Raw genomic sequence first — 26625 nt, 5'->3', positions numbered from 1 at the left:
AACCCGGGACCTGTAGGTCTGCAGGCTAACGCTCTATCCACTGAGCCAAACCAGATAGGGCTCTAGGCTCTTCTGACTGCACACTCACCCTGACACTTCAATACCCGTTGGAGGTATGGCACTAAATATCATCAATATGCTAATGACCCCAAGTCTATTTCCAATCAGTACCTCTCTCCTAGGCTCCACACCCACATATGCAACCACCCCCAAACCTAGACATTCTACTGGTGTCTAAGGCTAAAGTCCTCATCTCCAGGGTTGCACTATGACTTTTGTGGGTCTGAGGCACTTTTGCCTTTGGGGCCAGAGGGTAAGTAGTTTTTGCCACCCCAAAATGTGTCTTTTGGGATATGAATTATTTTTTTAGACTGGTTATTTTTAACAAACAGCATTCTTGGACGAAGCTCTGAAAGCCAAGTAGCAGTTATCCTGGGTAAAAGGACATCTACATTTATAAGGGAAATCTTTATTTGTAAGAGTGTCTCCCTCACTGAACCCTGCCTGCCTCTACTATCAATGGAAAAAGCTTGGACTTAAATCTGCATACCCTTGTTTATTGCACTTTTCCTGGTCACCTCCCCTGACTGACTCCACCATTTTTTGTTTTTTGGTTAAGGTGGTATTTAAGGTGATGGCTTCTGCCATTTTGGCGAGTTACAGTTTTCCTGGGTCTCAGGAGGTATTCATATGATTATATGTTATGAAGCTTTAATTTTTCTCCTGCTAATCTGTCAATGACAATTTGATTATTAGTCCAGCCCGAAGAACCTAGGGTAGAGGAGAATTTTTCCTCCCCCAGAGGCTCCTCCTCCACTGCTTTCACACAGGCTGTTCCCTCTCTAGATCATGTCCACTCTCTTCACCCGGCTGACTTCCAGGCCACCACAGTATGTCCCTCAGATTCAGGTCTTCACCAACCTCCAGACTGTTAGGACCCTATTGCATACTCCCACCACACCTGCACTTATTGTCATATAGTTACTTGAATGAATCCTGAATGAAAGTCCCAGAGTACTACATGTAATCATGTAGAAACTTCATTTCTTTAATATAACTTTTCTCCTTTCTTTTCTTCTGATTCAAACTGGCTTCATCCAGTATCCTTCTTCCTTGCATGTCCACTCCCTTAATCATTAAGCCCCCAGGACAAAGAGATTCTGATCAGAATCAAAAAATCTTAGGAACAAAGCCTCAGGTCTGTTGACCAGCAAAGATAGTTTCAGTCAAACTAGAGACAACATCTAAGCCTCAGTTGTGTTTCAGCTCCAGGCCCCAAAATGCAGGGAAACCAGACGAACTGGTGCCAGGGCTGACAACCACCCTCTACCCTAGCACTGACCAATCAGCAGAACCACAACCCGAACTTCATTAGTCACCATGATTAATGATGTTTCCCCAACGTAGCCCATCCATGGAAGCCACCGGGAGCCAGGCTTATGAGCATTAATTCATTTGTGATTCCAGGTGTGGGTCATTTCCTGAACTAATAAATCCTTATTTTCTTTGCTGCAAGCTCCTGTTCATGTTTTATTAAGCTTTGATGCACACAGGGAAGCAGACTCCTTTAGACCAGTAACATACATATCATTATCATTTGTTTATAACTCAATAAATAAACTTAGTGAATTACATACATACGGTAAAACTATTACAAAAAGCAAGAGATGATGAACATAATTCAAGATAGTGATTTACCTCTGGGGATGGGAAAAGGGGGGAGCGGTCCTAAGCCAGGAGTCAGATATCCTTAAAACTGCCATGGAGGCGGGAGAGGCTCCTGCCACCGCCGCTGCGCTCACTAGCCATTAGCCAGGCTTAGGCCCTGTGGGATTGGGCCTAAACTAGCTCTCCAATATCCCCCTGAGGGGTCCCGGATTACAAGAGGGCGCAGGCCAGGCCAAGGGACCCCACCAGTGCACAACCAGAGCCGGGGAGAGACACAGGAGGTTGGCCAGCCGGGGAGGGACCGTGGGAGGTCTCCAGGGTGTGTCCAGCCCTTCTCAGTCATGATCAGCCGGAACCCAGCAGCAAGCTAACCTACCAGTCGGAGCATCTGCCCCCTGGTGGTCACTGCCCATCATAGTGACTGGTCAACCGGTCGACTGTCTGTCCCCTGGTGGTCAGCGCATGTCATAACGAGCAAATGAGCAGCCTTAGCATATCATTAGCATATTACGCTTTGATTGGTTGAACAGCGGACCAGTCGACCAGACACTTAGCACATTAGGCTTTTATTATATAGGATATCACATATGTATTCTTTCACATTTATCATATAAAAATGTTTCTAAATGTTTGCTGCATGTACAAATAACCTCCATTACATATTCCCATAAACAGATTCCCATTTTTTTCCTTCAAAACCTCCCTGTAAAGGAAAAGCACACTCCTGTATGTGTCCTCTACTCTCAATACTACACTGCTTCACTCTGACTCCACATGTGTGTTTTCCACACATCAAGCAATTCTTTGGCACCACCTGGGTGTCCTACAATTTTAAAAAAATACGTATTTTTCTTGATTTCAGAGAGGAAGGGAGAGGGAGAGAGAGACAGAAACATCAATGATGAGAATCATTGATGGGCTGCCTCCTGCATGCCTCTTCCTGGGGATCAAGCCCTTAACCCAGGTATGAGCCTTGGCAGGAAATCGAACCGTGACCTCCTGGTTCATAGGTCGATGCTCAACCACTGAGACACTCTGGCTGGGCTACAATTTATTCTTAAATCCTCACCTGAGGACACATTTTTATTGACTTTTAGAGGAGGAGAGAGAACCATCAATGTGAGACAGAAACATCGACTGGTTCTTCACATACACACCCCAACAGACCAAGTAGCAAACCCACAACTTAAGCGCCCAGACTAGGATCAAAACTGCAACATTTTGGGGTACCGGATGACACTACAACCAAATGAGTCACTCCTGCCAGGGCTGGGAGTCCTACAATATAACTCAATTCTGATATTATCTACACACAGAAAGCATCAGATTAAGACTTCACAAGGCTGCTTCCCCACCACCACTGCAGGTGGTTCTGTCTGACAGGCTATACATTAGAGGTTCCCACAACCCCTCCTTGGGTTTGATTCATTTACTAGGGCAGCTCAAAGAACACAGAAAACGTTTACTTACTAAATTACCAGTTTATCTCGTGGATATTAAAGAATATGAATAAACAGCCAGATGAAGAAACACGGCAAGGTCTGGAAGGTTCCAAGCACAGGAGCTTCTGTACCTATGGGGTTTGGGGTGCTCCACTTCCCAGCTCATGGATGCGGTGCTGTTTACCAACCCAGTTGCTCTGGGACCAGGAAGCTCTCCAAACCCTGACCTTTTGGGTTTTTATGGAGGTTTCTTTACATAGGCATGATTAAGCATTGGCCATTCATTGGTGGGTTGGTTCTCCGGGCAACCAGCCCCAAAATCAGGTGCTTTACAAAAGTTATCTCATTAACACAAACGCAGGTGTGGTTGAAGGGGTTATAAATAACATTACTTAAATTCCAGAGCTCAACATCACAGTCCCTCAGAAAACTTGGTAGAAAAAGCTTTGGATGGAGCCAGGCAGATTTGACTAGGTTACACTGTAACTTTGGACAAGTAAACCCCTCCAAGATTCAGCTTCCTCATCTTAAAAAAATGAGAGTTACACAAGATAATGCACAGAACCTGCCATAGTGATGATTACGTTTGATTTTACTAGACGAAACACATGAAAGCTGTAGTACTCTAAGTACTTCTTAAAACCATATGCAGAGTCAGAGACTGAACCAATACCCTGCCATGGCCTTCTTTCTCCTGTACCCTCATGTCCTCAGGAATCTGAGTCACCTGAGATCTGGTGAAGAGGACTCCACAATGTTTCTCTCCTCCCCTCTCCCTTCCTCTCTCTCTAAAATTAATTTTAAAAATATATTTTTTAAAAAGAAGGGGACTCCAAATCAGCACACATCTCTAAGGAGAAGAGGCCAGGCCTCTTCCAGTCCCCACCCAAGTCTGTCTGCTGGCTACTCTAGTGTCTTCAGGGGTAGGAGCCTCCCTAGGCAAAACGACAGGGGAGCATATACATTGGCAGGCTGTGGTTCTGACTCACATGCTGACTGCTGTCCAGACAGAGTGGTCGATTCGTTAGTTGGGTGAAAGCTTTCCGAAAAGGAGACAGGAAACACTCCTGGCTCTGGGTCTCACTGCTGGATTTCCGTTTCTTAGGAGTCTAGGAGAGAGTAGAGGGAAAGGTGAAGTCTAGAATACCACAATGGCAACTAACATTTAAAATGCTTTGTAAGTTTAAACCCTGGCCGGATAGTTCAGGTGGTTAGGTAGAGCATGGTCCCAATACACCAAGGTTCTGGGTTGGATCCCTGGTTAGAGCATCAACCAACAAATGTACAAATAAGTGAAACAACAAATCAACATTTCTCTCTCTCCCTCTCTCTTTCTCTAAAAATCAGCAAATAAAATTATTTTTAAATTTGATTAAGACACTTATTAAGTGCCAGACCCTGTTAAAAACTAATCACATTTATTACCATATATCATTTTCACAGTGATCCTATGTTAAATATTTATTGTCCTTATTTAACAGGTGAAAATTGGAGCTTAATGAGTTTAAAGAACTTGCCTCATCTGAGATGGGGCACTGGAAGAGGTGAATGAAGTGGGCCTGTGAAGGGCAAGTCCACCAGTAGCATGGAGTCATGTAACCCCAAATCTTCACTCTAAAAAGCCCGAAGAATAATTGAGCAACTGTTTGCTTCCGTCCCTGAGTTTTCTCAAAGGAGAGACAAGAGTACAGCTGTCACCAACTCTCAGGTCACTAAAACCACTCTCCAGTCAGTTCACACCATGGCAGTGAGGACCCCAACACCAAAAATATTTTCAGGAGCAACCAGAGCAGACAGCACCATTTATGACCCAGCTGCACCAAGGGCTGCCCAACTTCAAGTCGGAGACCCCTGACTTAGGAGTCTAGGAGAGAGTAGAGGGTGCTTTACAAAAGTTATCTCATTAACACAAACGCAGGTGTGGTTGAAGGGGTTATAAATAACATTACTTAAATTCCAGAGCTCAACATCACAGTCCCTCAGAAAACTTGGTAGAAAAAGCTTTGGATGGAGCCAGGCAAGGGGCAGCCAATGTGCCGCCATCATAGGTAGAGGAGCCCCACGGTAAACCAGCGGTGCAACTACAGAGCAAGCCCCACTGAGCCATCAGGCAAGCACCCACTTGTACCCGCTTGCCCAGGTACTTGAAGCTTCAGTGATCATAGAAAGGCACACCAGGAACAAACACCAGGCCCCTTCCCTCTCTCTACATCAGTTTGACATGTTTGCTCTCCATGCTTTTACTCACAAACTTCCGCTGCCCCAAATTGCCTTCTAGACCTTCTTTAGCTCATCTTTTCCTCCAAAGTTCCAGTGGTCAAGCCCTTGAACTGCTCTCTCTGAAGTAAATGCTGCACTGTCCTATTGATTTTGGTTTGCACAGATCCTGCCTACAGCCAGCCCCCGAAAGCCTGGGAAGAGGGAGCAGAGCACAGGACCCAGCTCACAGCTGAACATACTATACTCGAGTATTAGCAGAGACTGGAGGAGAACCACCCCTCCAATCTAGGCCCAAGTGAGCTCAGGATGCTAAAATGGACCCAGTACATCCCACTATTTTGTGACATTGGGTAAAGGGACAAAAAGCAAAAGAACAGGCTGCTAGTTGCTGTTGGGGAGCATTTTTTTTTTTCAAGGCAGCCAAAGGGCCCAACCCAAGGTGCTCTTTTGCTTTGGAATACTCCTTCCTACCAGGAAAACTGAGTCTACATTAGCTTCTGGTGAGCACTTGAGAACAAATATTTTATTTATCTATGTTCAATGCCTGACACATAGTAAGCACTCATTAAAAGTTTACTGAGAGAGGCCTCTGGAGGTCATCAGGTTCATTCCATGTAACCCCAGAAACTAAGTCCAGGATTCCTTTCTGCCCAAACACTCCTGCATCCCCACCTTTTCTATCCACTTGAGGGCAGAGTACTCACCACTACCCCAGGCTGCCAATCTTCATCATCAGAAGGTCTGCCCTCCGGTTTTCTCTTGGCCAGCTGGCTGGGAGCTAAGCTCCTCCTCTGAAAGAGAATGGAAACTGAGCCCCCGCAGGAATCCTGCAGCCTGAGCCCATCGGACCCACCCTCCCCGAGGCCTCACTTACCATCCTAGAGCCAGGAGCATAAATATCAGGTACCCATCAGCCAAAAGACCAAGGCACTCAGAAGCTGAAAATGCAGAACCAGGGCCAGTAGAGGGCGGCCTGCTACATTAGCGAGAACGTGTCTAATTAAAGAGGAGGATGGGTGGAGGGAATTCAGCCAGTGCCTGGGGTTTGGGCCCAAACCTGAGTGGCCAGTTAGCTGAGGCCGGAGAGCAGGCCAACCAAGCAGAGATCTGGGACGGCTGGGCAAAGTGGAGTCGGTACAATGGCCTCAGGTGGGCATGAAGGAAGGAGGTAGTTAGGGGGAAAGGCGGGGGAAGGGTAATTACAGGCCAGGAGAGGCTGGGGTGGAAATCCCAGGCCAGGAGAGAGAGGCTGGGGTGGAAATCGGGGACCTGGGGAGGCGAGGCGCCCGAGCCCAGAGAAGGGGGTTTCCCAGAGGCGAGGTCCGGACGGAGGGAGGCCGAGCAGGGATCCAGGCAGGACAAGTAACAGACCCAGGCTTGGGAGGGGAACCCCAGACGGAGCTAAAAAAACAGCTGAGACCAAGGTGCTCCCGGCACGCCGGCTTAACCTGGCTCTTCCCGAAGCGCGCGTTAACAGCCGCCTGGGCTCGCCGGTCCCGCCAGGCGGGTCAATCGAACCTCCCGCGGTGCGGCTGCCGCACCACCCATTGGCTGCGTTCGAAGCGTTCGGCGCTCGCGACCCAGGGAAGGGGCGGGCCTAGGGATGCGAACTCCTAGGTGCTCTGCGCTCCGCAGCTGAAGAGGCGGAAGGGACGGGCTTGGGGGTGGGGTTTAGCGGGAGGGCGGGGCCAACGGCGGCGGGAGCGGAGGGGCGAGGTGGGCGGGGCGAGCAGGCGGGGCAGGATTTCTGAGCCGGCGGGCGGGTCTCCAGCTCTAGTGCAGCGACGTTTCCGTCGTAGGCGGGTGAGCTGGCCTGGCCGCAGCCCGGTGACAGCTGAGGGTTAGAAAAGGCAGTGCAGGTCTGCTTCTCCCGAAGGGCCTGGAGCGGAGGTCGGGTTTGGGGTCGGACATGGCCTCCCCAAGGGTGGAGGTCGGCATTCCGTCTGCTCCGGCAGGGAGAGCCCCCAGGGAATGCGATCTTTTTAGTTGGGGATGTTTTGGAGAAAACTGCCTTCGTTTGCTAGGCAAAACCGGATTTGGAGTTTTTTGGAAACTTACTCTGTCAAGGTAAGAAATGACCAAACCCATTTTGTTTTTTTGTTTTTTACTAACATTTTTATTGGTTGATTGATTTGTGTGTGTGTGTGAAAGAAACACAACATCGATGTTGTTCCACTTCATTCATTCATTCATTCATTCATTCATTGGTTGATTCTTGTATATGCCCTAACCAGGGACGCTGGCAAATTGGGAAAGAAGCGCTAATCAACTGAGCTACCCGGCCAGGGCTCAAACCTGTAAGAATTGTAAAGAGCACGTCGGAAGAAATCAACCAAGGAACTTGTATGCATATATGCATGACCCATGGACACAGACAATGCAGTGGTGAAGGCCTGGGGTGGAGGCTGGGAGAGGTCAATGAGGGAAAGAGGAGACATATATAATACTTTCAACAATAAAGATTTTTTTAAAAAAATAATAAATGAGCTGAAAGGGAAAAAAAAAAGAGAATTGTCATGAGTTTATTTGAACCAAACTGAAGACAATGGCCAGGAAGCAAAACCTCAATGGATTGAGAAAATGCTCTGGAAAAGGGCAGTTTTGCCCAGCCAGTGTGTCTCAGTGGTTGAATGTGGACCCGCGGACAAGGAGGTCATGGTTTGATTTCTGGTAAGGGCACATGCCAGGTTTGTGGGCTGGATCCCAGTAGGGTGCATGCAGGAGGCAGTCAATGATTCTCTCTCATCATTGATGTTTCTATCTCTCCCTCTCCCTTCCTCTCTGAAATCAGTTATATATATATATATATATATATATATATATATATATATATATATATATATATATATATATTAAAAAGGGCAATTTTGCACCTTCTTTTATATATTACAATCAAAAGAGGAACCTAAGTGGGTTCCATGAAATCCACTGGTGATAGATTAGGGAGGGGGAAAAAGCAAAATGGGGTGAGGAAACCTTTGGAATTGGATAAAAAGTAAAATGATAGATACATTTTTTCTTACTTTTTTAATTGATTTTTAGAGGGAAAGAAACATCAATGTGGAGTGAGACATCCATTGGCTACCTCCCACACACCCCTAACTGGGGATCCAGCCTGCAACCCAGGCATGTGCCCTGACCAGGAATTGAACCAGCAACCCAACCGAGCCATACCTGCCAGGGCGACACATACTTTTTTTTTTTTTTTTTCACATAGGTGGGTACAGGATAATTAAGTCAACAATTAACACAATAACAATGACAATGAGGGGATTTGTGGTCTCCTGGCCCCAGTGTGGTAGTGTGTTTTGTGGATATACATTTGTTTTTGTTGTTAATCCTCACCCGAAGATACTTTTCCATTGATTTTTAGGGAGAGCGAGAGAGGGATAGACACATAGAGAGACATTGATTGGTTGCTTCCTGCACAGGATCAAGTCTGCAACAGAGGTATGTGCCCTTGACTGGAATCCAACCTGAGACCCTTCATTCCCCAGGCCAATGCTCTATCCACTGAGCAAAACTGGCTAGGGCTGGATATACATTTGGATATAAAACTATAAAAAAAGATGTAAAGAACTAAATACTCTAGTCAGGAAATGGTTACTGATGGCAGAGGAAAGGGATTATAATTATACTTGGGATAGGGCCATGGCCAGGACTTCTGGGTGGGTTTTAGTTCTTGACATGGTAGTGGTAACAGAAGTGTTGGCTGTAGAATCTTTCATTAAGTCTTACACTTTTTTTCTGTGTTCTCTACATTTGTGCTTTATTTTACGAGTCCAGTTTTTAAAAGAATAACAAGGGAGAATTATGAACAACTTTATGCTAATAAAGCCAATAATTTAGATGAAATAAACAAATTATTTGAGAAACACAACTTACCAAAATTAATTCAAAATGAAATTAAAAGACTGAATAGCCCTATATGTATCAAAAAGATTAAACTTGTTATAAAAATAAATCTTCCCATAAAGAAAACCTCAGGCCCAGATGATTTCACTGATGAATTCTATCAAATATTGAATAATACTGCCAATCTTACCAAATGCTTTTAGAAAACAGGGGAGGAGAAAATACTTCCTAACTCTTTTTAGGAGGCCAGCATAACCGTGATACTAAAACTTTTTTTTAAGTTTATCAGAAAATTGGGGCCCTAGCTGGTTTTGCTCAGTGGATAGAGCGTCAGCCTGCGGACTAAAAGGTCCCAGGTTCAATTCCCGACCAGGGCATGTACCTCGGTTGCAGGCTACTCGCCGGCCAGGCCCTGGTCAGGGTGCGTGCAAGAGAACCAATCAATGTATTTCTCTCACATCGATATTTCTCTTTATCTTTCCCTCTCTCTTCCACTATCTCTAAAAACCAACAGAGCCTTAGCTGGTTTGGCTCAGTGGATAGAGCGTTGGCCTGCAGACTGAAGGGTCCCGGGTTTGATTCCAGTCAAGGGCACATGCCTGGGTTGCGGGCTTAATCCCCAGTGAGGGGCGTGCAGGAGGCAGCCGATCTCTCTCATAATTGATGTCCCTTCCAATCTCTCTCTCTCTCTCTCTGAAATAAATAAAAATATTTTTTAAAAAGAGAGAATAAATCTCATTAAAAATAAAGAAATAAAAATCAATGGAAAAATATCCTCAGGTGAGGATTTTAAAAAAGAAGAAGAAAATTGGGGAAAACTGAATATCAACTATATTATATTGAGAAATTATTAATTTTTAGGTACAATAGTGGTAATAAAATCCCTTATCTTTTAGAGAAACATACTAAACCACAGATGAATTGGAATCATACCTAATTTTGCTTCAAAATAATCTCAGGGGAGAGCAATTGAGGGAATAAATAAATAAATAAATCAAGATTGGCCATGAATTGATAATTACTGAAGCTGACTGATGAGTGCCTGGAAATCCATGATATTATTTTCTCTATTTTTGTGTATGCTTGAAATGTTATATAATATAAAAAAAAATAACTGCAAGTGATTAAGATACTAAATATATAAAAACTACAAGTTCACAATAATAATGTAAAGAGAGAGCATCCCTGGCTGGGTAGCTCAGTTGGTTAGAGTATTGCCAAGGTTGCGGACTCAATCTCTGGCCAGGGCACATATAAGAAGCAACCAATAAGTGCATAAATAACTGAAACAGCAAATTGATGTCTCTCTCTCTCTCTCTCTCTCTCTCTGAAATCAATTTAAAAAGAGAGAGAGAGAGAGCAGCCTGGCCGGCATGTCTCAGTGGTTGAATGTCAACCTGTGAACCAGGAGGACACAGTTTGATTCCTGTTCAGGGCACATGCCTGGGTTGCAGGCTTGATCCCCAGGTGGGGGCATGAAAGAGATAAATAAGGAAGAGATTTAAGCATTTACCTTAACATTCTGATATGAACTTTAATTCAGGGTAACCAAATGGTCCTAGAGCAGGGGTGGGCAAACTTTTTGACTTGAGGGCCACAATGGGTTCTTAAACTGGACCGGAGGGCCGGAACAAAAGCATGGATGGAGTGTTTGTGTGAACTAATATAAATTCAAAGTAAACATCATTACATAAAAGGGTATGGTGTTTGTTTGTTTTTTAGTTTTATTCATTTCAAACGGGCCGGATCTGGCCCGCGGGCCGTAGTTTGCCCACGGCTGTCCTAGAGGATGTGAAAAAGTTTTTCCATACAGAATTAGAACTAATAAAGGGAGAAATAATGGCCTTTGAAAAATCATAATTTTATAATCCCTGGTGAAATAACCAATTCATAAAATGGTCATTAAGGGATAGTAAAATGATTTGGTGAAAAATTAACAGGGAACCTTATGAGGCAGGATCAGGCTGCCACCACCTGAAAATGGAAGGAGCCTGGGACCTGAAATGCACAGTGAAGGAGAGCTGTCCAGCCAGAATACCTGTTCTCCTGTGTAAGTTAAAAATAAATCTTTATTGTGTTAAATCAGCAATTCATTATAAAAGTTAGCTCATTATAAAGTTATACCATTTGTATATATTAAAACACATAAGTTTTCTATATAATAAAAGCCTAATATACAAATCAACTGAACGGCGGAACGACCAGTCACTGATGCGCACTGACCACCAGGGGGCAGATGCTCAACACAGGAGCTACCCCCAGCCCGTAGGCCCCAGGCCAGCCAAGGCGGGTGCCGGCAGAGGGCTCCCCTGATCTCCCCACCAGTCACCTCACAGAGGGAGGCGAGCAGCAGCGGTGGGGAGCGGGGCCAGTGAGCGGGTGGGCACCAGGCCAGCCAAGGCAGGAGCCAGTGGGGGCCCCTCAATCGCCACACCAGTTGTCCCACAGATTGGCCCTGATCGCCGGCCAGGCCTAAGAACCCTATCTGTGTACAAACTTTGTGCACCGGGCTTCTAGTATGTATATATTTAAAGACACATACATGCACAAAGACATAGTGAACACACTGGAGTGTATGCCTGGGTCAGGGGGAAGAATGAGAATAAGGATCAAGGATCAAAAGCAAATAAAACAAGAGACCTAGTATAAACTGATGATGAGAGTTTAACTATTAAAGAATAACAAATAAGAAAAAAATTACCCTGGCCAGGTAGCTCAGTGGGTTAGAGTGTCATCCCAATAAGCCAAGGCTGTAGGTTCAATCCCTGGTCAAGGTGCATATAAAAATCAACCAATGAATGCATAAATAAGTGGAACAAACTTGTGTTTGTTTGTTTTTTCAAATATTGTTTTTCTTTAGATATATATATATTATTATTTTTCATTGATTTTAGAGAGGAGAGAGAGATTGAAACATCAATGATGAGAATCATTGATCTGTTGCCTCCTGCACACCTCCTACTGGGGATCGAGCCTGAAACCCAGGCATGTCCCCTTGACCAGAATTGAACCCGGGACCCTTCAGTCCCTAGGCCAACGCTCTATCCACTGAGCCAAAACAGCCAGGGCCAAACTGGTGTTTCTCACTTTATCTAAAATCAATCTTTTTTTTTTTTTAAGAAGGAGAAAAATCTACCCTTTCCAGAGAGAGCCTTGGCTAGTTTGATGGTAATTATCTTCTGCCTTGAGGAGTACAGAATGTTTCTGGAGAGGAGGCAATGTTGAAGACAGAGGTGTCCAGCAGAATTTCAGGCCTGAAAAGTTCCCTAAACTGAGACCTTCATTCTCACCTCTTCCCGGTAGTGATGATTCAGGAGGCACTTGCTATTCTCCAGACATGGAGCCTGGACCTGTCTCCCTTGGCACCAGCCTAAGAGAGGCTGGACAACGCATAGAGGCTCATTCTGGCCCTGGGTGCATCCTTCTGCCCACCTTCCATCTCTGCCCGTGGTTGATGTTCATGTCCTATTCCCAGAACCTGTTAGTATCTTAGCTTATATGGCAAAAGGGACTTTGAAGATATGGTTAAAGATCTTGAGGTGGGGAGATGATTCTGGATTGTCTCAGTGGACCCAATATAATTACAAAGACATGTAATCAGAATGTAATTCTCATCAGAGGAAACAGGAGAATTAGAGGATGGAAGCAGAGGTCCGAGGAGTGAAGACGCTGTGCTGCTGGCTTGATGATGGAGGAAGGGGCCATGAACCAAGGAATGCAAGCAGCCTCTAGAGCAGGGGTGGGCAAACTTTTTGACTCGAGGGCCACAATGGGTTCTTAAACTGGACCGGAGGGCCGGAATGAAAGCATGGATGGAGTGTTTGTATGAACTAATATAAATTCAAAGTAAACATCATTACATAAAAGGGTATGGTCTTTTTTTTTTTAGTTTTGTTCATTTCAAACGGCCGGATCCGGCCCGTGGGCCATAGTTTGCCCACGGCTGGTCTAGAACCTGGAAAAGGCCAAGAAGTGGATTTTCCCCTAGAGACTCCAGAAGGTATGCAAGCGTGTCAACATTTCGACTTTTAATTTAGCCCAATGAAACGGATTTCAGAGCTGTGGCCTCCAGAACTGTAAGCTAATGCATTTGTGTTAATTTAAGCAATTAAGTTTATGGTCATTCATTACAGCAGCAATAGGAAACTAGTATGCTGGCCCTGCCGCTGGGCAGCACTAATCTGTTCTCCTAGGAAAGTAAGGTTGGTGAGAGTGGAAAGTGGAGAGGTAGATTTCCTAGAAGCCCCTGCAATCAAACTGAACTAGGTTCATGTTACCTTTCATTTATTACTTATATCACTACCTGAGCAAATGTCCAAGCAACAATACATTGTTAATAATGCATTGTTTATAGGGTTGCTAAGAATTAAATAATGTTTTAAATTACCTATTACCTAATTACCCACTTAAAAAAGTCACATCTCCTTGTGGGTTTATACACATTCATTCCTCCATTCAGTCAACAGGTGTCACTGAACACCCGGTGTGCCTGGCACCACGCACAGTGAGCTTGTGTCTACAAGCCCCAAGCGTTTCTCACCCAAGGTGCCACCGGGCTTCCAGTCAGTCCAGTGCTCAGCCTCACTGCCCCCATCCTAAATGCAGGCCCTTACCCTTGTCCATTCACATGGTCTCGTGTCTTCATGATGTACCCACCCCAGTCAGCACCACCCTTACCCTCTCAGGCACTATTTCTGCAGTGGCCAAGAGCACGGGCATCTCTGCCTTTATCATGAGCCCTGACAAAAGCCTCGGGCCCACTTGGAGGACAATATGGTCCCTCCGGTCATACTTGTAGCACTCCACTTCCATCTCATTCTCTCTTACCTCTCCCCCTTTCCCTCCCTTCTCTTTCTCCTAGCTAGCTAGGAAGGTCTAAGTTAACAGGAGAGCTAAGTCTCAAGCAGCAGGTCCAAAGGCTGGTAGGAGGGAACAAGGATGTGTGTTTCCTGGGTTCCTGAACTTCTCTGTTAGTGAAATAGGGTATAAGATATTAAGATAGGATGCCCAGACCTACCTGGAGTGCCCAGGCATCCCAACTCACCGAACCTCTCCAGCTCCTCAACACCCTCACATGCCTATCCAGTCGAGCCCCTGCAATCATACTGAACTAGGTTCATATTACCATTCATTTATTACTTATATCACTACCTGAGCAAATGTCTAAGCAACAATACATTGATAATAATGCATTGCTTATAGGATTGCTAAGAATTAAATGTTTTAAATTACCTAATTACCCACTTAAAAAAAAGTCGCATTTCCTTGTAATACCCTGACATATGGAGCCCCCAACTCTGTAGGACCCATCTGGATTTCCTAATCTCAAACCTCTCCACCCCAGACCCCACTTCTAATCTCCGCCGAGTGGAGTTTTGACCCCATGATTTTCGGCCCTACTCACCCGCCCTTCCCAGAAAAATGGTCCAGGATTGATTTTCCTTATATCTGCAGTCCAGATTCGTGTACCTTTTACTCAATCCAGGTCCGAGGTTCTCTTTCCTCAGAGCCTATAGCCCTTTTCTAAACACGGAGCTGCCTCTTTACAGTAGGATGAGTACCCAAATATTAAAATAGGGGAAAATTGCCCTCGCCGGTTTGGCTCAGTGGATAGAGCATCAGCCTGCGGACTGAAGGGTCCCAGGTTCGATTCTGCTCAAGGGCACATGTCCGGGGTTGTGGGCTCCATCCCCAGTGGGGGTCATGCGCGAGGCAGCCAATCAATGGTTCTCTCTCATCATCGATGTTTCTATCTCTCTCTCCCTCTCCCTTCTTCTCTGAAATCAATAAAGAAATATATTTTAAAAATAACAAAGAAAATAGGGAAAAATTGCTTTCAGTCCCTTTAGGCTTGGGTGTATTAACTGGGTGAGGTGGAGGAACAGTCTAACCAAGTGATAGAACTGTGGGCAGGCAAGCAGGCGGGAGACACCTGGGTTCTCTAACCTGGGCATTGCCATGGATGACACCGGGCAAGTCTCTGACTCTCTAGGCCCATCTCTCCAGTCTGTGCACTGAAGGGGCTGGTCTTCTGTAAGTCTGTGTTTGAATTTGGAGGTTCCCCCAGCCACTCATGGCAATGGTGCATAATGACCACAGGATGGCAGGCAACTTCTTCAGCTCAGAAGTTTGTAGCCTAAACAAATAAGCAAGCTTCAAAAAGGAATACAAAGCAGTTCTCCAAGGGCACACTACAAAATGGCAACAGAGTAGGAATTAGAAAAGGGTATTTGAATTTCCAGCCCCCGGGGTGGGGGTAGGGGGTCAGGAGCCCCAAGACCAGGAGCGGTGGTAAGGGGAGGGCTGGTGGGCAGCAGAGGAGAGGCCAAGAATACATTTTAGTGATATCAATCACATTGAGGGGATGGGAGGAGGAGAGAGGGTCTTTAGGGGACAGCCATGGACTGAATGTATTGTCCCACAATGATTGGGGTGGGGGTGCAGAGTAAGAATTGAGTTTAGGGGAAGTGGAGATGATCAACCTGGCTTCCTTCCCTTCTCCAGCATAGAATGAAAAGTAGAGAAATTGCAGCAGTTATTCTAGGATTTGGGGATGACTCCTACAACTCAGGAGGGTACAGCAAATAGGCAAAGATCACCTGATATCCTTTTCGCCTTCCAATAATCTAGTTTCAGGGCCCAGGAAAGATAGGGACCGACTTATGGGCAGTTACCTGGGGTTCAAAGGGTTAATTTCCAAGAATTCATTCTTTGACATCAACCCTTGTCCCCTCCCCGAGCCTCAGGTTGGCAGCTTCCCTGAATTCTTTCTTTGGTGCAATTCTTTAGGGCCCTGGGACCCAGGCCCAGAGCCAGTCCCCTGCTCCCTCCTCAGGTCCTAGGAGTCTAGGGCTTGCTCTAAGGGAGGAAGGAAAGTGGCCTTTCCCTCAATCCCTCCCTTCTCCTCGGGATGTGGGCCCTAGGACTAAAGAGCCTCTGTCTTTCCCTGCCACACCACACCCCCCATTGTAATTCAAACAAGGGGATTCCTGTGTCCCAGTCTCTGGGCAGGTCCTTTGGATCAAATGGTAGAGGGTCGGGGCAAGGTGGGGGAGGGGGAATCACGGGGTTAGAAAAGAAGACACCTCCTCACTTTGGAGATTCTGGTACGCCTCCAGAGCTCTGAGACCTCAAGCTTGTCCTCCCTAAGCAATGGGGACTCATCTGCATATAAAAGGCCTGAGGCCTGAAGTGGAAGTGGAAACTGAGAAGGTGTGGAGACACAAAGGCTGAACCTCCTGGCAGACAGATTTGGAGCTGGAATACAAGAATGGGGACAACCCAGGGACAGGGTAAAACACGAACTGACTGTGGCAGGGCAGGCCAAGACTTTTGAGAGCAGCAGGTGGAGGCCCTTGCCAGTTTCCCTCCCTGAACGCACAGATATAGGAGTGCTGGCACCAGGCGGGGATGTGGTTACAGAGGAAGCGAGATCCCCTAGGATGAAATGAGAATAACCCTGTTTAAAAAGTATGAACCTTTCTGGAAAGAAGCGTAAATATCTGACAGCGAGAAAGTTTCTTGTCAGGAGGGGCGGTATGTTCCCCCTCATGAGAAGTAATGGTTTGGAGAATAAATGGCATGGTCCCACTTAGCAGCAGGGATTCAGATACGCTATACTGACCTATTACCACCAAAATGACTGGTTCAGTGGAAAGGCTAATCCATCCTGGCAGGCAATGACATCACTCACCAAACAGGAAACCGTGGTTCTACCAACCCCAAAGGTTACTAGGAAGGCTAATCCTGAGTGACCATGTCCCTCCACAGCTATCCATCTTGGCCAAGGTTTGGGGGAGAGGAAGGGGGGAAGACAGCCAAGGCTCTTAGACACTGAGTGAAGCCATTATTCTCTTCATGAGTGACCTCCTAAGGGCCCTAAATCCTTCAAATCCTTACGTAGTTATGGAGGAAAAGGAAAGAGAGACCATCACACCCTCAAGAGCAGGGGTGGGGAAACTTCTGCCAAAGGCCATTTGGATATTTATAACATCGTTCACGGGCCATACAAAATTATCAACTTAAATATTAGCCTGCTATACTTGGTCAAACATTTAGGTAACTCATCCCTAATGCCTTGGCAGGGCCAAACCAAATGATTTCCTTATGCGGACCATAGGCTGAACATTTCCCACCCCTGCTCTAGAGTTAATATATCTATGGGGGAAAAAATATATATATATCTATATATACCCAATAGTTGAGGGATAGAGGCACAGCTTCGCCAAGGACCAAAGAGATGGTGGGGCCAGATTTCCATGGTAACTGATTTCAATGCAACCTCTTCCTAGTCCCAAATTGAGAGAGAATAAATTTCAAGGGAGACTAGGGCCTAGTGAAGAAAGAGCCACAGCAGAACAAAAGGGTGGAAATGTTGTTACAGGAAGGTCACATCATCCTGGCACTGCCCCCAGTACCAGTGGACCTCAAAGCCCAGCTCGGCATTTTCATCCTCTGGTGGCTCAGGAGGTCCACCTTGGAGCCCCGCCTCTGGGGGCTTCCACACAGCCCTCAAGCTCCCAAGCTTGGTGGCTGTCAGGTCCAACTCAGTCCTGGCCCTCTCCCCACCAGGTATAACCTTTGCCCAGTCCATCTCAGGATGGGGAGCCCTAAGGTTGCCCGGTTCATCCAGCTCAGGGGGTGCCACGGTGTCCAGGAAGCTGCCAATGGAGACACTGTCCAGCTGGTCAGTGGAGCCAACGTCTGGCAGGCTGTCCCAGCTGCCTCTCCTTGAGTGGCCTGGGCTCCCACCTGTCAGGCTATATTGACTGCTGGTGAGGCTGCTGCAGTGGCTGGTCAATGTTCCCCGTTCTTCCAACAGCCAGCGGAGCGCCTCAATGCCCTCATTCAAAGTCAGCAGCTGCTGTAGGATCTTCACGTCAATGGCTCGCAGGTAAGCCTGGGGGAGTGGGAGAAGGAATCAGTTCTGGTTCTGGGCCATGCATTTCCCAAAGGTTTCCAGAGACCCCTACCTTGTGGTCCAACCAACTGTGTTTCACTCTCAAGAAGCAGGGAGCCCTGGCTGGTGTGGCTCAGTTGGTTGGACATTGTCCCGTGCTCCAAAGGGTTGCCAGGTTTGATTCTATCAGGGCACATGCCCGGGTGGAGGCTTGGTCCCCATTGGGAGGCTTGCTGGAGGCAGCTGATCAATCGATGTTTCACTCTCATAGCAATGTTTCTCTCTCTTCCTCTCTCTCTAAAAATCAGTAAAAAAAAAAAAAAAAAGCCATGGAAACAGGTTTGGAGTGTGGGCTTAGAAGCAGACAGATTACTGTTTTAAAACCTCACCTCTACCACTGATGGTCAACACCACTATAGCCAACTTTCGTATCTTCTTTGAGCTCGGTTTCCTGGTTTGTAAAATAGCATTAAATCACTCACCTCACAGGGCGGCTGTGAGAATTTTGAGATGCTGTCTATTAAGTACTCAGCACGCTGCCTGCCACAAAGTAAGGTCTCAGTAAATGTTAAATATTAAAATCTGATCCTACTGAGCTTTGAACTTCATAGATAGGTATTACTACTAACTCTTGAAACAACCGGTCCAGAGTCACCAGTAAACTTAGAAACAGCCAACGAATAGTCTGATAGGAGGCCAGCTGTTAATTGGGAGGTAGGCTGGACCAAAAGAAGACAGGAGCTGAGGGGTAAAGAGGGAGCTACCCTGGTCCCCCAGTCACTTCAGGGTGCCGGTAGCAATTACTAAGGGAGGGGAGAGTTGGCTAGAGCTTCGTAGGGTCAGAATCCCTCTGACGAGGGACTCAGTGCTGCCCTCCACCACACACTAGTCTCCCTGCTTGTACCGGGACTAAGTCTGACTGACTGGGTAATCTCTAGGGTCCCTTTCAACTCAGAGGCACTGAATCATCTTTCCCAAACACAAGTTTGAACCTGTCCCTCCCTTGCTCAAGAGCCTTTATGGGCTTTGCACTGCTCTTACGAGAATAAATGTAAACAGTTTAGCAGCTGGCATTCAAAGGCTTTCATAATATGGCTCTTGCCCATCTCCCTACCTTCACTTCTAGCATACCTCCCTGGGAACCCCGGTTCTGCCACCCGACTTAAAAGCTCCTTTTATTTAGTGTCATTTTTAGTCAAAGTAATAGATAGTGAAAGATTAAAGAGGCAAAAAAAAAAAAAAAGATTAAAGAGGCAAAAAGTTCTGCAAGATTTATTATGAAAAGTAACAGTTTCCCATCATTGTCCTAAATCCCACACTCCAGAGACAGCTATTAATTTTTTTAGCTGTTTATTTTGGTACTTACCTTCTAATTTCCAAATAACATGCTATTTACTAATTTTTAAATCTTAGCTATTTTCTACTGACTTCTCACACGATAGGTTAAGAATTTAACTCTTTCAATTTACTCCCCATTCCTCTGCCATACAGGCACCTTTCCCATCTCCCCATATTCCCATTATATACAATAAAATTAATTATTCAGTGTTTATCTTATTAAAATTCAATCACAGCTAAGCCATGTGGTTTACTATAGTTACCTTACATTTCTTACAACTTTATGTTTTTCTTAGAATAATAATACGTTGCCCAGTCAGCGTGGCTCAGTGGTTGAGCGTCTACCCATGAACCAGGAGGTCATGGTTCAATTCCCTGACAGGACAATTGAATATGTTATTATTAATGTTATAATATGTTATATTAGTATTATTCATGTTATACTACTACTACTACTACTACTGTTTCGCTTAATTTGCCATATAGTTGTCAGTAAGTCATCACCAAATTCTCTCCCAATTGTCTTAATTTCTCAAGGCTTTTAAACATATCATATACTAATATTGTATCTATTCCATCTTAGAGTCAGTAGATATATTGTATCTATTTCCATTTAGAGCCTTGAAAATTAGTGGAACTTAGCCAGACAAAGCAGTGTCTCCTCCAATTCAAGTATCCTTGCCAGCCCTAGCCAGTTTGGCTCAGTGGGGAGAGCGCCAGCCTGCAGACTAAAGGGTCCCAGGTTTGATTCCGGTCAAGCGCATATGCCCAGGTTGTGGGCTCAATCCCTGGTGTGGGGCATGCAAGAGGCAGCTGATCAATGATTCTCTCTCATCATTGATGCATCTATCTCCCTCCCTCCCTCTCTGAAATCAATAAAAAGCAAGGCTTTTTTTGCCAGAAAAATAATACTCATTTCACACCATCTCTTTGGAAATAGAAGGGGGATAAACAGCTCAGGAGAGATGTAGCCTCAGAGGCCACTCCAACCCAATTCTCTTCCCACAGGGATTCAGGTTCCCCACTCCTCCCCTTAACACATACACATCAGACTCTCAGCCCAGCCCCGAGGCTACAGTATGGCTCCCTTACCATTCAAGTGAAATCAGGCCCTAGGGTAAAATCCCAGTCCCAAATCCCTGGTCATGGATTGAGATTCTCAGACTATTATTACTAGGAAGGCTCTTAGAGATCATCTGGTCTCACAATCACTTGCCTTCGCCAACTTCGGGAAGAGGCAGAAAAACTAAACCCAAGAGGGAGGCCCTGCTCAGGATCTCAAGATGATTCAGCAGAGCTACGACTTGAACCTATGCCTCCCCACTTCTTGCCTAAAGCTTTTTTTAAAAAATATTTTTTTATTGATTTCAGAGAGGAAGGGAGAGGGAGATAGAAACATCAATGACAAGAGAGAATCATTGATCTGCTGCCTTCTGCACACCCCAGACTGATGGTAGAGCCCACAATCCTGGGCATGTGCTCTGGCCAGGAATTGAACCATGACCCCCTGGTTCATAAGGTGGGTGCTCAACCACTGAGCCACACCAGTGGGCTAAAGCTTTTTGTCAAACTGTTCTGTGGGGTTGTTGTCATAACCACAGCTATTTGGGTGGCAGTGTTAAGAGGAAGTTGCCACTGTTTTTCCTTTCCACATGCTGCTGCCAGAGTCTGGCTGGGCAGGAGGGAAAAGGCCTAGAGGCAGGGATGACCTTGGCCTCAAGGGCAAGACTGTCCCCTCCCTGCAGGAGAGCTGGGAGAAAGACTGTTGAAGGGCAGTACTTAGAGGGCTTGGTCCAGTTCTGTCACAAGTGGCTCCAGGGTGGAACCCCCCTGCCCTGCTCCTCCCTTGTCCTCCCTGGCTGTAACCCAGTGGGCAGGGCAGAGTGTAAAAGAGATTCATGACATCCTGGCCTGAAGAGGGAGAAGGGAATGGAGCAGGGATCCGTGGGGCACATAGGGAGCCTCTCCGTTAGGGCCCCCAGAAAGCTCCCTCCCTCCTGCCCTTCATGGGCAGCCTAGGGCCCCAGGCCAGGCTGGGTCAAGAGTGGAGACCTAATCAGAAGTTAAACGTACCCCCTAAAGTTTACAAACAGGGAATATCCACCAAAGGCAGAAAAGAGTTAGAGCCCCAGAGACGGGGCATGGCTCCTCCCTGGGTGACCTCGGCACCTACAAGCATGTTTCATCTGTGAGACGGGAGAATGACGACTGCTTTCCTCATGTGAACGACATAAAATATGTAAGGTGTCTGGCACAAAGCAGGTCTCAATGGTAGATGTAAAGTGTAGGCAGGTCATCTAGGTTCAAAGCTTGGCTCTGCTTTTTAACTTTTCGTATGACCTGGGGCAATCACTTAACCTCTTTGTGCCTCAGTGTCTTCATCTATAAAGTATCACTTACCTAATAGTGTTGCCATGAGGATTAAGAGACAATCTTGTAAAGTGCGCAGCCTGAAGTCTGGCACGCGCACTTGGTAAAAGTTAGTTTCCAAAGTAGGGCCCTCTAGGTAGGCTCTTTCTAGGCCTTGAGCTAAAGTCTGTACAATGAGGCAAAGCCAGGCCCCTCCCATAGGTGGACACTACTTTGGAGAATTTGGCTCAGCTCCAGCCTTCAAGGCCAAGTGCACACACACATGGCATTCAAATCCTCCCCCCAGGGAGCCTTCCCTGATTGCTCTGCCCATAAGGCTCTCCTCCCAGCCTCTCAGGCTGTGTGGAAGCCCCCAGGACCTCCTCCCCCTCTCCCTCACATCTCAGCCTGGCACAGAGCTGGGCACAGTGGGGCTCCAGGAAGACATTAACTCACATCCTCACTGTGGCCTCCTGGTTCTGGGCCAGAGAGCAGCTGGCAATCCGTCAGTTCCCTAGAACTGGCTGTAAAGTGATGGCAGGTGTAAATCACCACCTTCACCGGAATCAGGGCCCCAGGGAGCCTGGTGGGTCCCAACTGCTCTTTTGGCTCTGAATCTAGACCCAGCAGCGACGGGGAAGGGGGAGGGTGCCTGTTTCCTGTTCTCCCCAAGGAGGTACAGATGAGATCCAAATATCCAGTGCACCCTGGGGTTGGTGAGGAGGAGACTGAGTCAGAGGTGACGAAACCAACACTGAGAGTGCTGCTACTCGTGTCTGCTAAGGTTGTAGGAAATTTCAAACATTTTAAGGGAGACTGGGAGAATGTTAGTGAAAGAAAGGATGTTTTTAGTGGCCCTAGTCCAGGCAGTTTTCACCCAAATCTTTACTGTGCTGACTCCAGCCGTGAACACTGGGGTCTCAGAAGAACAAACCCTGGACCCAGTTTGCCGGAGGAGAAAAAACTGGTTGCCCTCTAATGGCGCCGGGGGGATAGATGGTCCTGTGGGTGAGGAGGTGGGGTGGGAGGTGGGGTGATTTCTGCTGCGCTAGGTTCTCAGCGCTTCCCAGTCTTCGCCTCTCCCCTCCCAATTATTTGGCAGGAAAAACTTCCAAGAGACTGTGCCTCCCTCCCCAAGTCTTCAGGACCCATCTACACTCTCCTCACCTTGGGGAAGCAATTGATGACCCAGGGTTTAGGGACTGACCTGAGAGCGATCCCGCTGAGTTAGGTGGGGAGTTTAAACTCCCTGGGCTCCAGGCCAACTCCGAGTCGCTCCTTCAGGCCCTCCACCGGGGACTCGGGGACTCGGGGCTCGGGTCCCACCTCCAACCCCCACCTCCGCCCAGCCTGTGGGGCCCCACACTCACCAGCTCCATCTTCAGCGCCTTGATCTTGTCCCCCAGCCCATGGCCCGAGCTCGGCGCCCCGGGGAGCAGCAGGGTGCCGGAGGGTCCCAGCTCCCGCTCCCCTCGAAGCCCGCGGAGCAGCCCTTCGGGGGTCTTCCTGCCCACCTTGCTCTCCACGTCTCGCAGATCAGGCGTCTGGGACTCTGCAGTCCCCTCCATACGGGCCTGTAGCCTGAACCGAGCAGAGTGTCGGGACCGCGGGGTCCCGCTCCCTAGGGTCAGGTCTCCGCTGCTGGTGCGGAGCGGAACCAGTGGGTCCCTGCCCGCGCCGCGCGGGGGCGGGAGGAGCGCGCCGTAACGCTCAGAAAAGCCGCGCAGCCGACCTCTGGCCCTGGAATGCTGGTGTGTGTGTGTGTGTGTGTGTGTGTGTGTGTGTGTGTGTGTGTGTGTGTGTGTGTGTGTGTGTGTGTGTGTTCTCGAGTGCTGCGGACTTCTGGCCCTGGAATGCTCGTGTGTGTGTGTCGCGGGGGCGGGAGGAGCGCACCGTAATGCTCAGAAAAGCCGCGCAGAGCCGTGTATGTGTGTGTGTGTGTGTGTGTGTGTGTGTGTGCGCGCGCGCGCGCGCTGCGAACACAACCTTTGGCCTTGGAATGCTTAGGGCTGGGCGAGTCTAGATTTGTAACTGAAGGAGCATTGTAAGAACTCAGCGCCTTCTCCCTACCCCCTCCCCCGCAGGAATCCAGCCAAGTACACAGCAGGCGCCCAATAAATGTTTGCTGAATGAAGGCTAAGCATGCTCAGTCATGGATGTGGGAGTTTAAGGAACAGTGGTAATGTAACCCGACAGCCAGTGGGTCCCGGCTGCCTGTCACTATTTGAGCCAATTAAGCAAAGACAGGGTTGAATCATATGAGTGTTTATTCCAATAATGGCGGCAGCATGGGAGAGCAGCAGGTCTTCCACAAAAAGCTGCTCTGCCCCTCCCCACAAGCCAGCCGCTTATGTTGGGAAGAGGGACGAAGATTACATGGGGAAGTAAGAATTACAGGCATGGGAAAGTAGGCAAGGTATCATGGTTATAGGTTACAGGCAATGCGGGCTGGTGGGGGGGGGGGGGGGCGTTGCAGAGGGTGGGCACCTCCGGGCGCCTCCAGGACTAGATTGTTTAATCTTTCCATAATGATAGGTAGTTTTGGGAAAAGGAGGATAGACTGCATTCCAATGTTGGCTCCCATGTCCCCGGGTGTACAACTCTCAGCCAGCTTAGAATGTGTTTTCTCTAATCAGAACAATCATGGTTAACAGAATGATTAATATTTCTTATCATTATAGCTAGTCTCCACTATTCCATTTCTGCCCCTAATAGTTGCAGAGAGTTGCAGAGGGTGAGAGAAGAGCTGGGTCTAAAATAGTGGTTAGAATTTAGCTAGCCACTGACACTGCCTGTGTAGCCACTGCATTTAGACTAAGGGAGTGGAAAGTGAAGTTTGTCTGGCTAATGAGGAGAAAAGTTTGAAGCCGAAGAGGTCCACCTGGGCCAAATCATGCTTGATCTTGTGAACTGATACTTCTTGTGTTTGACCATGCATGTGAATTACTGTATCTTTGAATCTTATCAAAATGCAGATTATGATTCTGTAAATCCAGGGCAGGGCCTGAGGTTCTCCAGGGATCACACTTTGAATAACAAGGTTATAGAAGATAATTCTAAGGTGCTTGGATTTTATTCTACAAGCAATGAGGAGCCACGAAAAACTTATGCTTTGGCTTGATTTTTATTTAATTAATTAATTTATTTATTTTTTATACCAAAGGTGGAGATTTATTGAAGAACAAGTATGAACTCCCACGTGGGGAAGGGGAAAGGGTCCTTATTTTATTTTTTTTTTTGTTGATTTCAGAGAGGAAATGAGAGGGAGAGAGAGAGAGAGAGAAACATCAATGATGAGAGAGAATCATTGATCGGCAGCCTCCTGCATGCTGCCTACTAGGGATCAAGCCTGAAACCTGGGTACATGCCAAGCCGGGAACTGAACCGTGACCTCCTGGTTCATAGGTCAATGCTCAACCACTGAGCCACACTGGCTAGACTTGATTTTAGTTTTTAATCCATGTAATTTCAGCCCATGGTTACAGGATAAACGATAGTTAGTTACACCTGCCCTATCCTTTCCCACCTCTAGTCCCAATCCCAAGAGGCAATCACTTTTAGCTATTTTTTCCTGGTATTTATACTTATAACCCCACAATGGGTTTATACCACTATTTCTTCCTTCCTTCCTCTCTTTCTTTTTGTTAATCCTCACTCAAGGATATTTTTCCATTGATTTTGAGAGAGAGAGTGGAAGGGAGGAGGAGAGACAGAGAGTGAAACATCCACGTGAGAGAGACACATCAATTGGTTGCTTCCCACACGCACCCTGACCAACGCTGGGGATTGAGCCTGCAACCGAGAGGTACATGCCCTTGACTGGAATTGAACCCAGGACCCTTCAGTTTAAGGGCCAATGCTCTATCCACTGAGCCAAACCAGCTAGGGCTATACCACTATTTCTTTTTTAAAAAAAATATCTTTATTGATTTCAGAGAGGAAGGGAGGGGGAGAGATAGAAACATCAATGATGAGAATCATTGATTGGCTGCCTCCTGCATGCCCCCCACTGGGGCTCGTCGAGCCCACAACCCGGGCATGTTCCCAGACTGAGAATTGAAATGTGACCTCCTAGTGCTGTGGTTGGCAAACCACATGTTCCGTGGCTCAGGAGCCACATGAAGCTCTTTGCCCCCTTCAGTGTGGCCACGAAGTTTCAATCGCACTGTACGTGTGTGCCAGCACGTGGTATTTTGTGGAAGAGCCACACTCAAGGGGTCACAGTTTGCCGACCACTGTCCTAGTTCATAGGTAGACACTCAACCACTGAGCCAGGCCAGCAGGGCTATACCACTAGTTCTTAAATTTAAACATTGTCTACTGACTTCCTATTATGATAAATATGGATTTACCTCACACTTTGTAGTTCCCTTCTTCCATTGGCCCTAAATATTTTTAGCCTTAATCTGAGTTTATATACTGGCTATCTTTGTAATTTTAAGTAACATTTTTCCCGTAGTATCTCTTGATTCATGGATAACTGTTAACATTTTGGGGGATATCACCCCACCATTTAGGAAGCAGGTGGAATGTGGAGAGTTCAAAAATAACTGACTGGTCTTCTGGCTTCCTCTGGTGGAGAGTTCAAAAATAACTAACTGGTCTTTGGCTTCCTCTGTCTCCTTTTAATCTACAAACAGTAAATATTCTCTTAAATTGGGTTATGTTGCTTCCCTGCCTAAAATTCTTCCATGGCTATCCACTCACCTAAGATAAGCATCACTGTCACCTGGAAACTTGTTAGAAATGCAGTATTCTGCTGGCCCTGGCCTGCTGGATCAAAAACTCTAAGAATGCGGATCAACCATTTATGTTTTTACAAGTCCTCCAAGTGATTCTTTTTCTTGTTGTTGT

The 26625-nt window shown here is 46.9% G+C and overlaps 2 protein-coding genes and 1 long non-coding RNA gene across 6 annotated transcripts in view; all 3 read right to left on the bottom strand.

Moving 5' to 3' along the window:
• The window catches only part of RAD54L (RAD54 like), a 31013-nt gene extending 24161 nt beyond the window's left edge, over positions 1-6852 (bottom strand). For 2 of the 4 annotated variants that reach the window (XM_059690012.1, XM_059690013.1), the window contains exons 1-3: positions 6205-6851; positions 6035-6121; positions 4100-4219 (exon numbers count right to left, since the gene is read on the bottom strand). In XM_059690012.1, coding sequence (XP_059545995.1) covers positions 4100-4219; positions 6035-6121; positions 6205-6207 — 210 coding nt within the window. In that variant the 5' untranslated portion in view covers positions 6208-6851. Of the gene's footprint in view, positions 1-4099; positions 4220-6034; positions 6122-6204 lie in introns of all 4 variants that reach the window. The other 2 variants (XM_059690010.1, XM_059690011.1) reach the window with 2 other exon arrangements.
• The window catches only part of LOC132231246 (uncharacterized), a 34904-nt gene extending 24161 nt beyond the window's left edge, over positions 1-10743 (bottom strand). Inside the window, exon 1 of the long non-coding RNA XR_009452005.1 lies at positions 9584-10743. This is a non-coding gene — a long non-coding RNA (uncharacterized LOC132231246). The remainder of the gene's footprint in view (positions 1-9583) is intronic.
• Positions 10744-11236: 493 nt separating this feature from the next.
• On the bottom strand, positions 11237-23568 carry LURAP1 (leucine rich adaptor protein 1). The gene is made up of 3 exons (XM_059690031.1): positions 23142-23568; positions 13127-18084; positions 11237-12913 (listed from the first exon to the last, which is right to left on the bottom strand). Exons 1-2 carry the CDS (start codon positions 23337-23339, stop codon positions 17563-17565), a joined length of 720 nt encoding a protein of 239 aa, XP_059546014.1. The 5' UTR covers positions 23340-23568; the 3' UTR covers positions 11237-12913; positions 13127-17562.
• Positions 23569-26625: the final 3057 nt, after the last annotated feature.

This window comes from Myotis daubentonii, chromosome 3 (genome assembly GCF_963259705.1).
Source record: "Myotis daubentonii chromosome 3, mMyoDau2.1, whole genome shotgun sequence".
NCBI lineage: Eukaryota > Metazoa > Chordata > Mammalia > Chiroptera > Vespertilionidae > Myotis > Myotis daubentonii.
This window is presented reverse-complemented; position numbering and strand designations above follow the sequence as displayed.

Coding starts and splice junctions, on each gene's coding strand:
- LURAP1 (XM_059690031.1), bottom strand. CDS start 23,339: ATGGAGGGGACTGCAGAGTCCCAGACGCCTGATCTGCGAGACGTGGAG. Junction 18,085..23,141: donor AGGCGCTGAAGATGGAGCTG/GTGAGTGTGGGG, acceptor CCACTCCCCCAG/GCTTACCTGCGAGCCATTGA.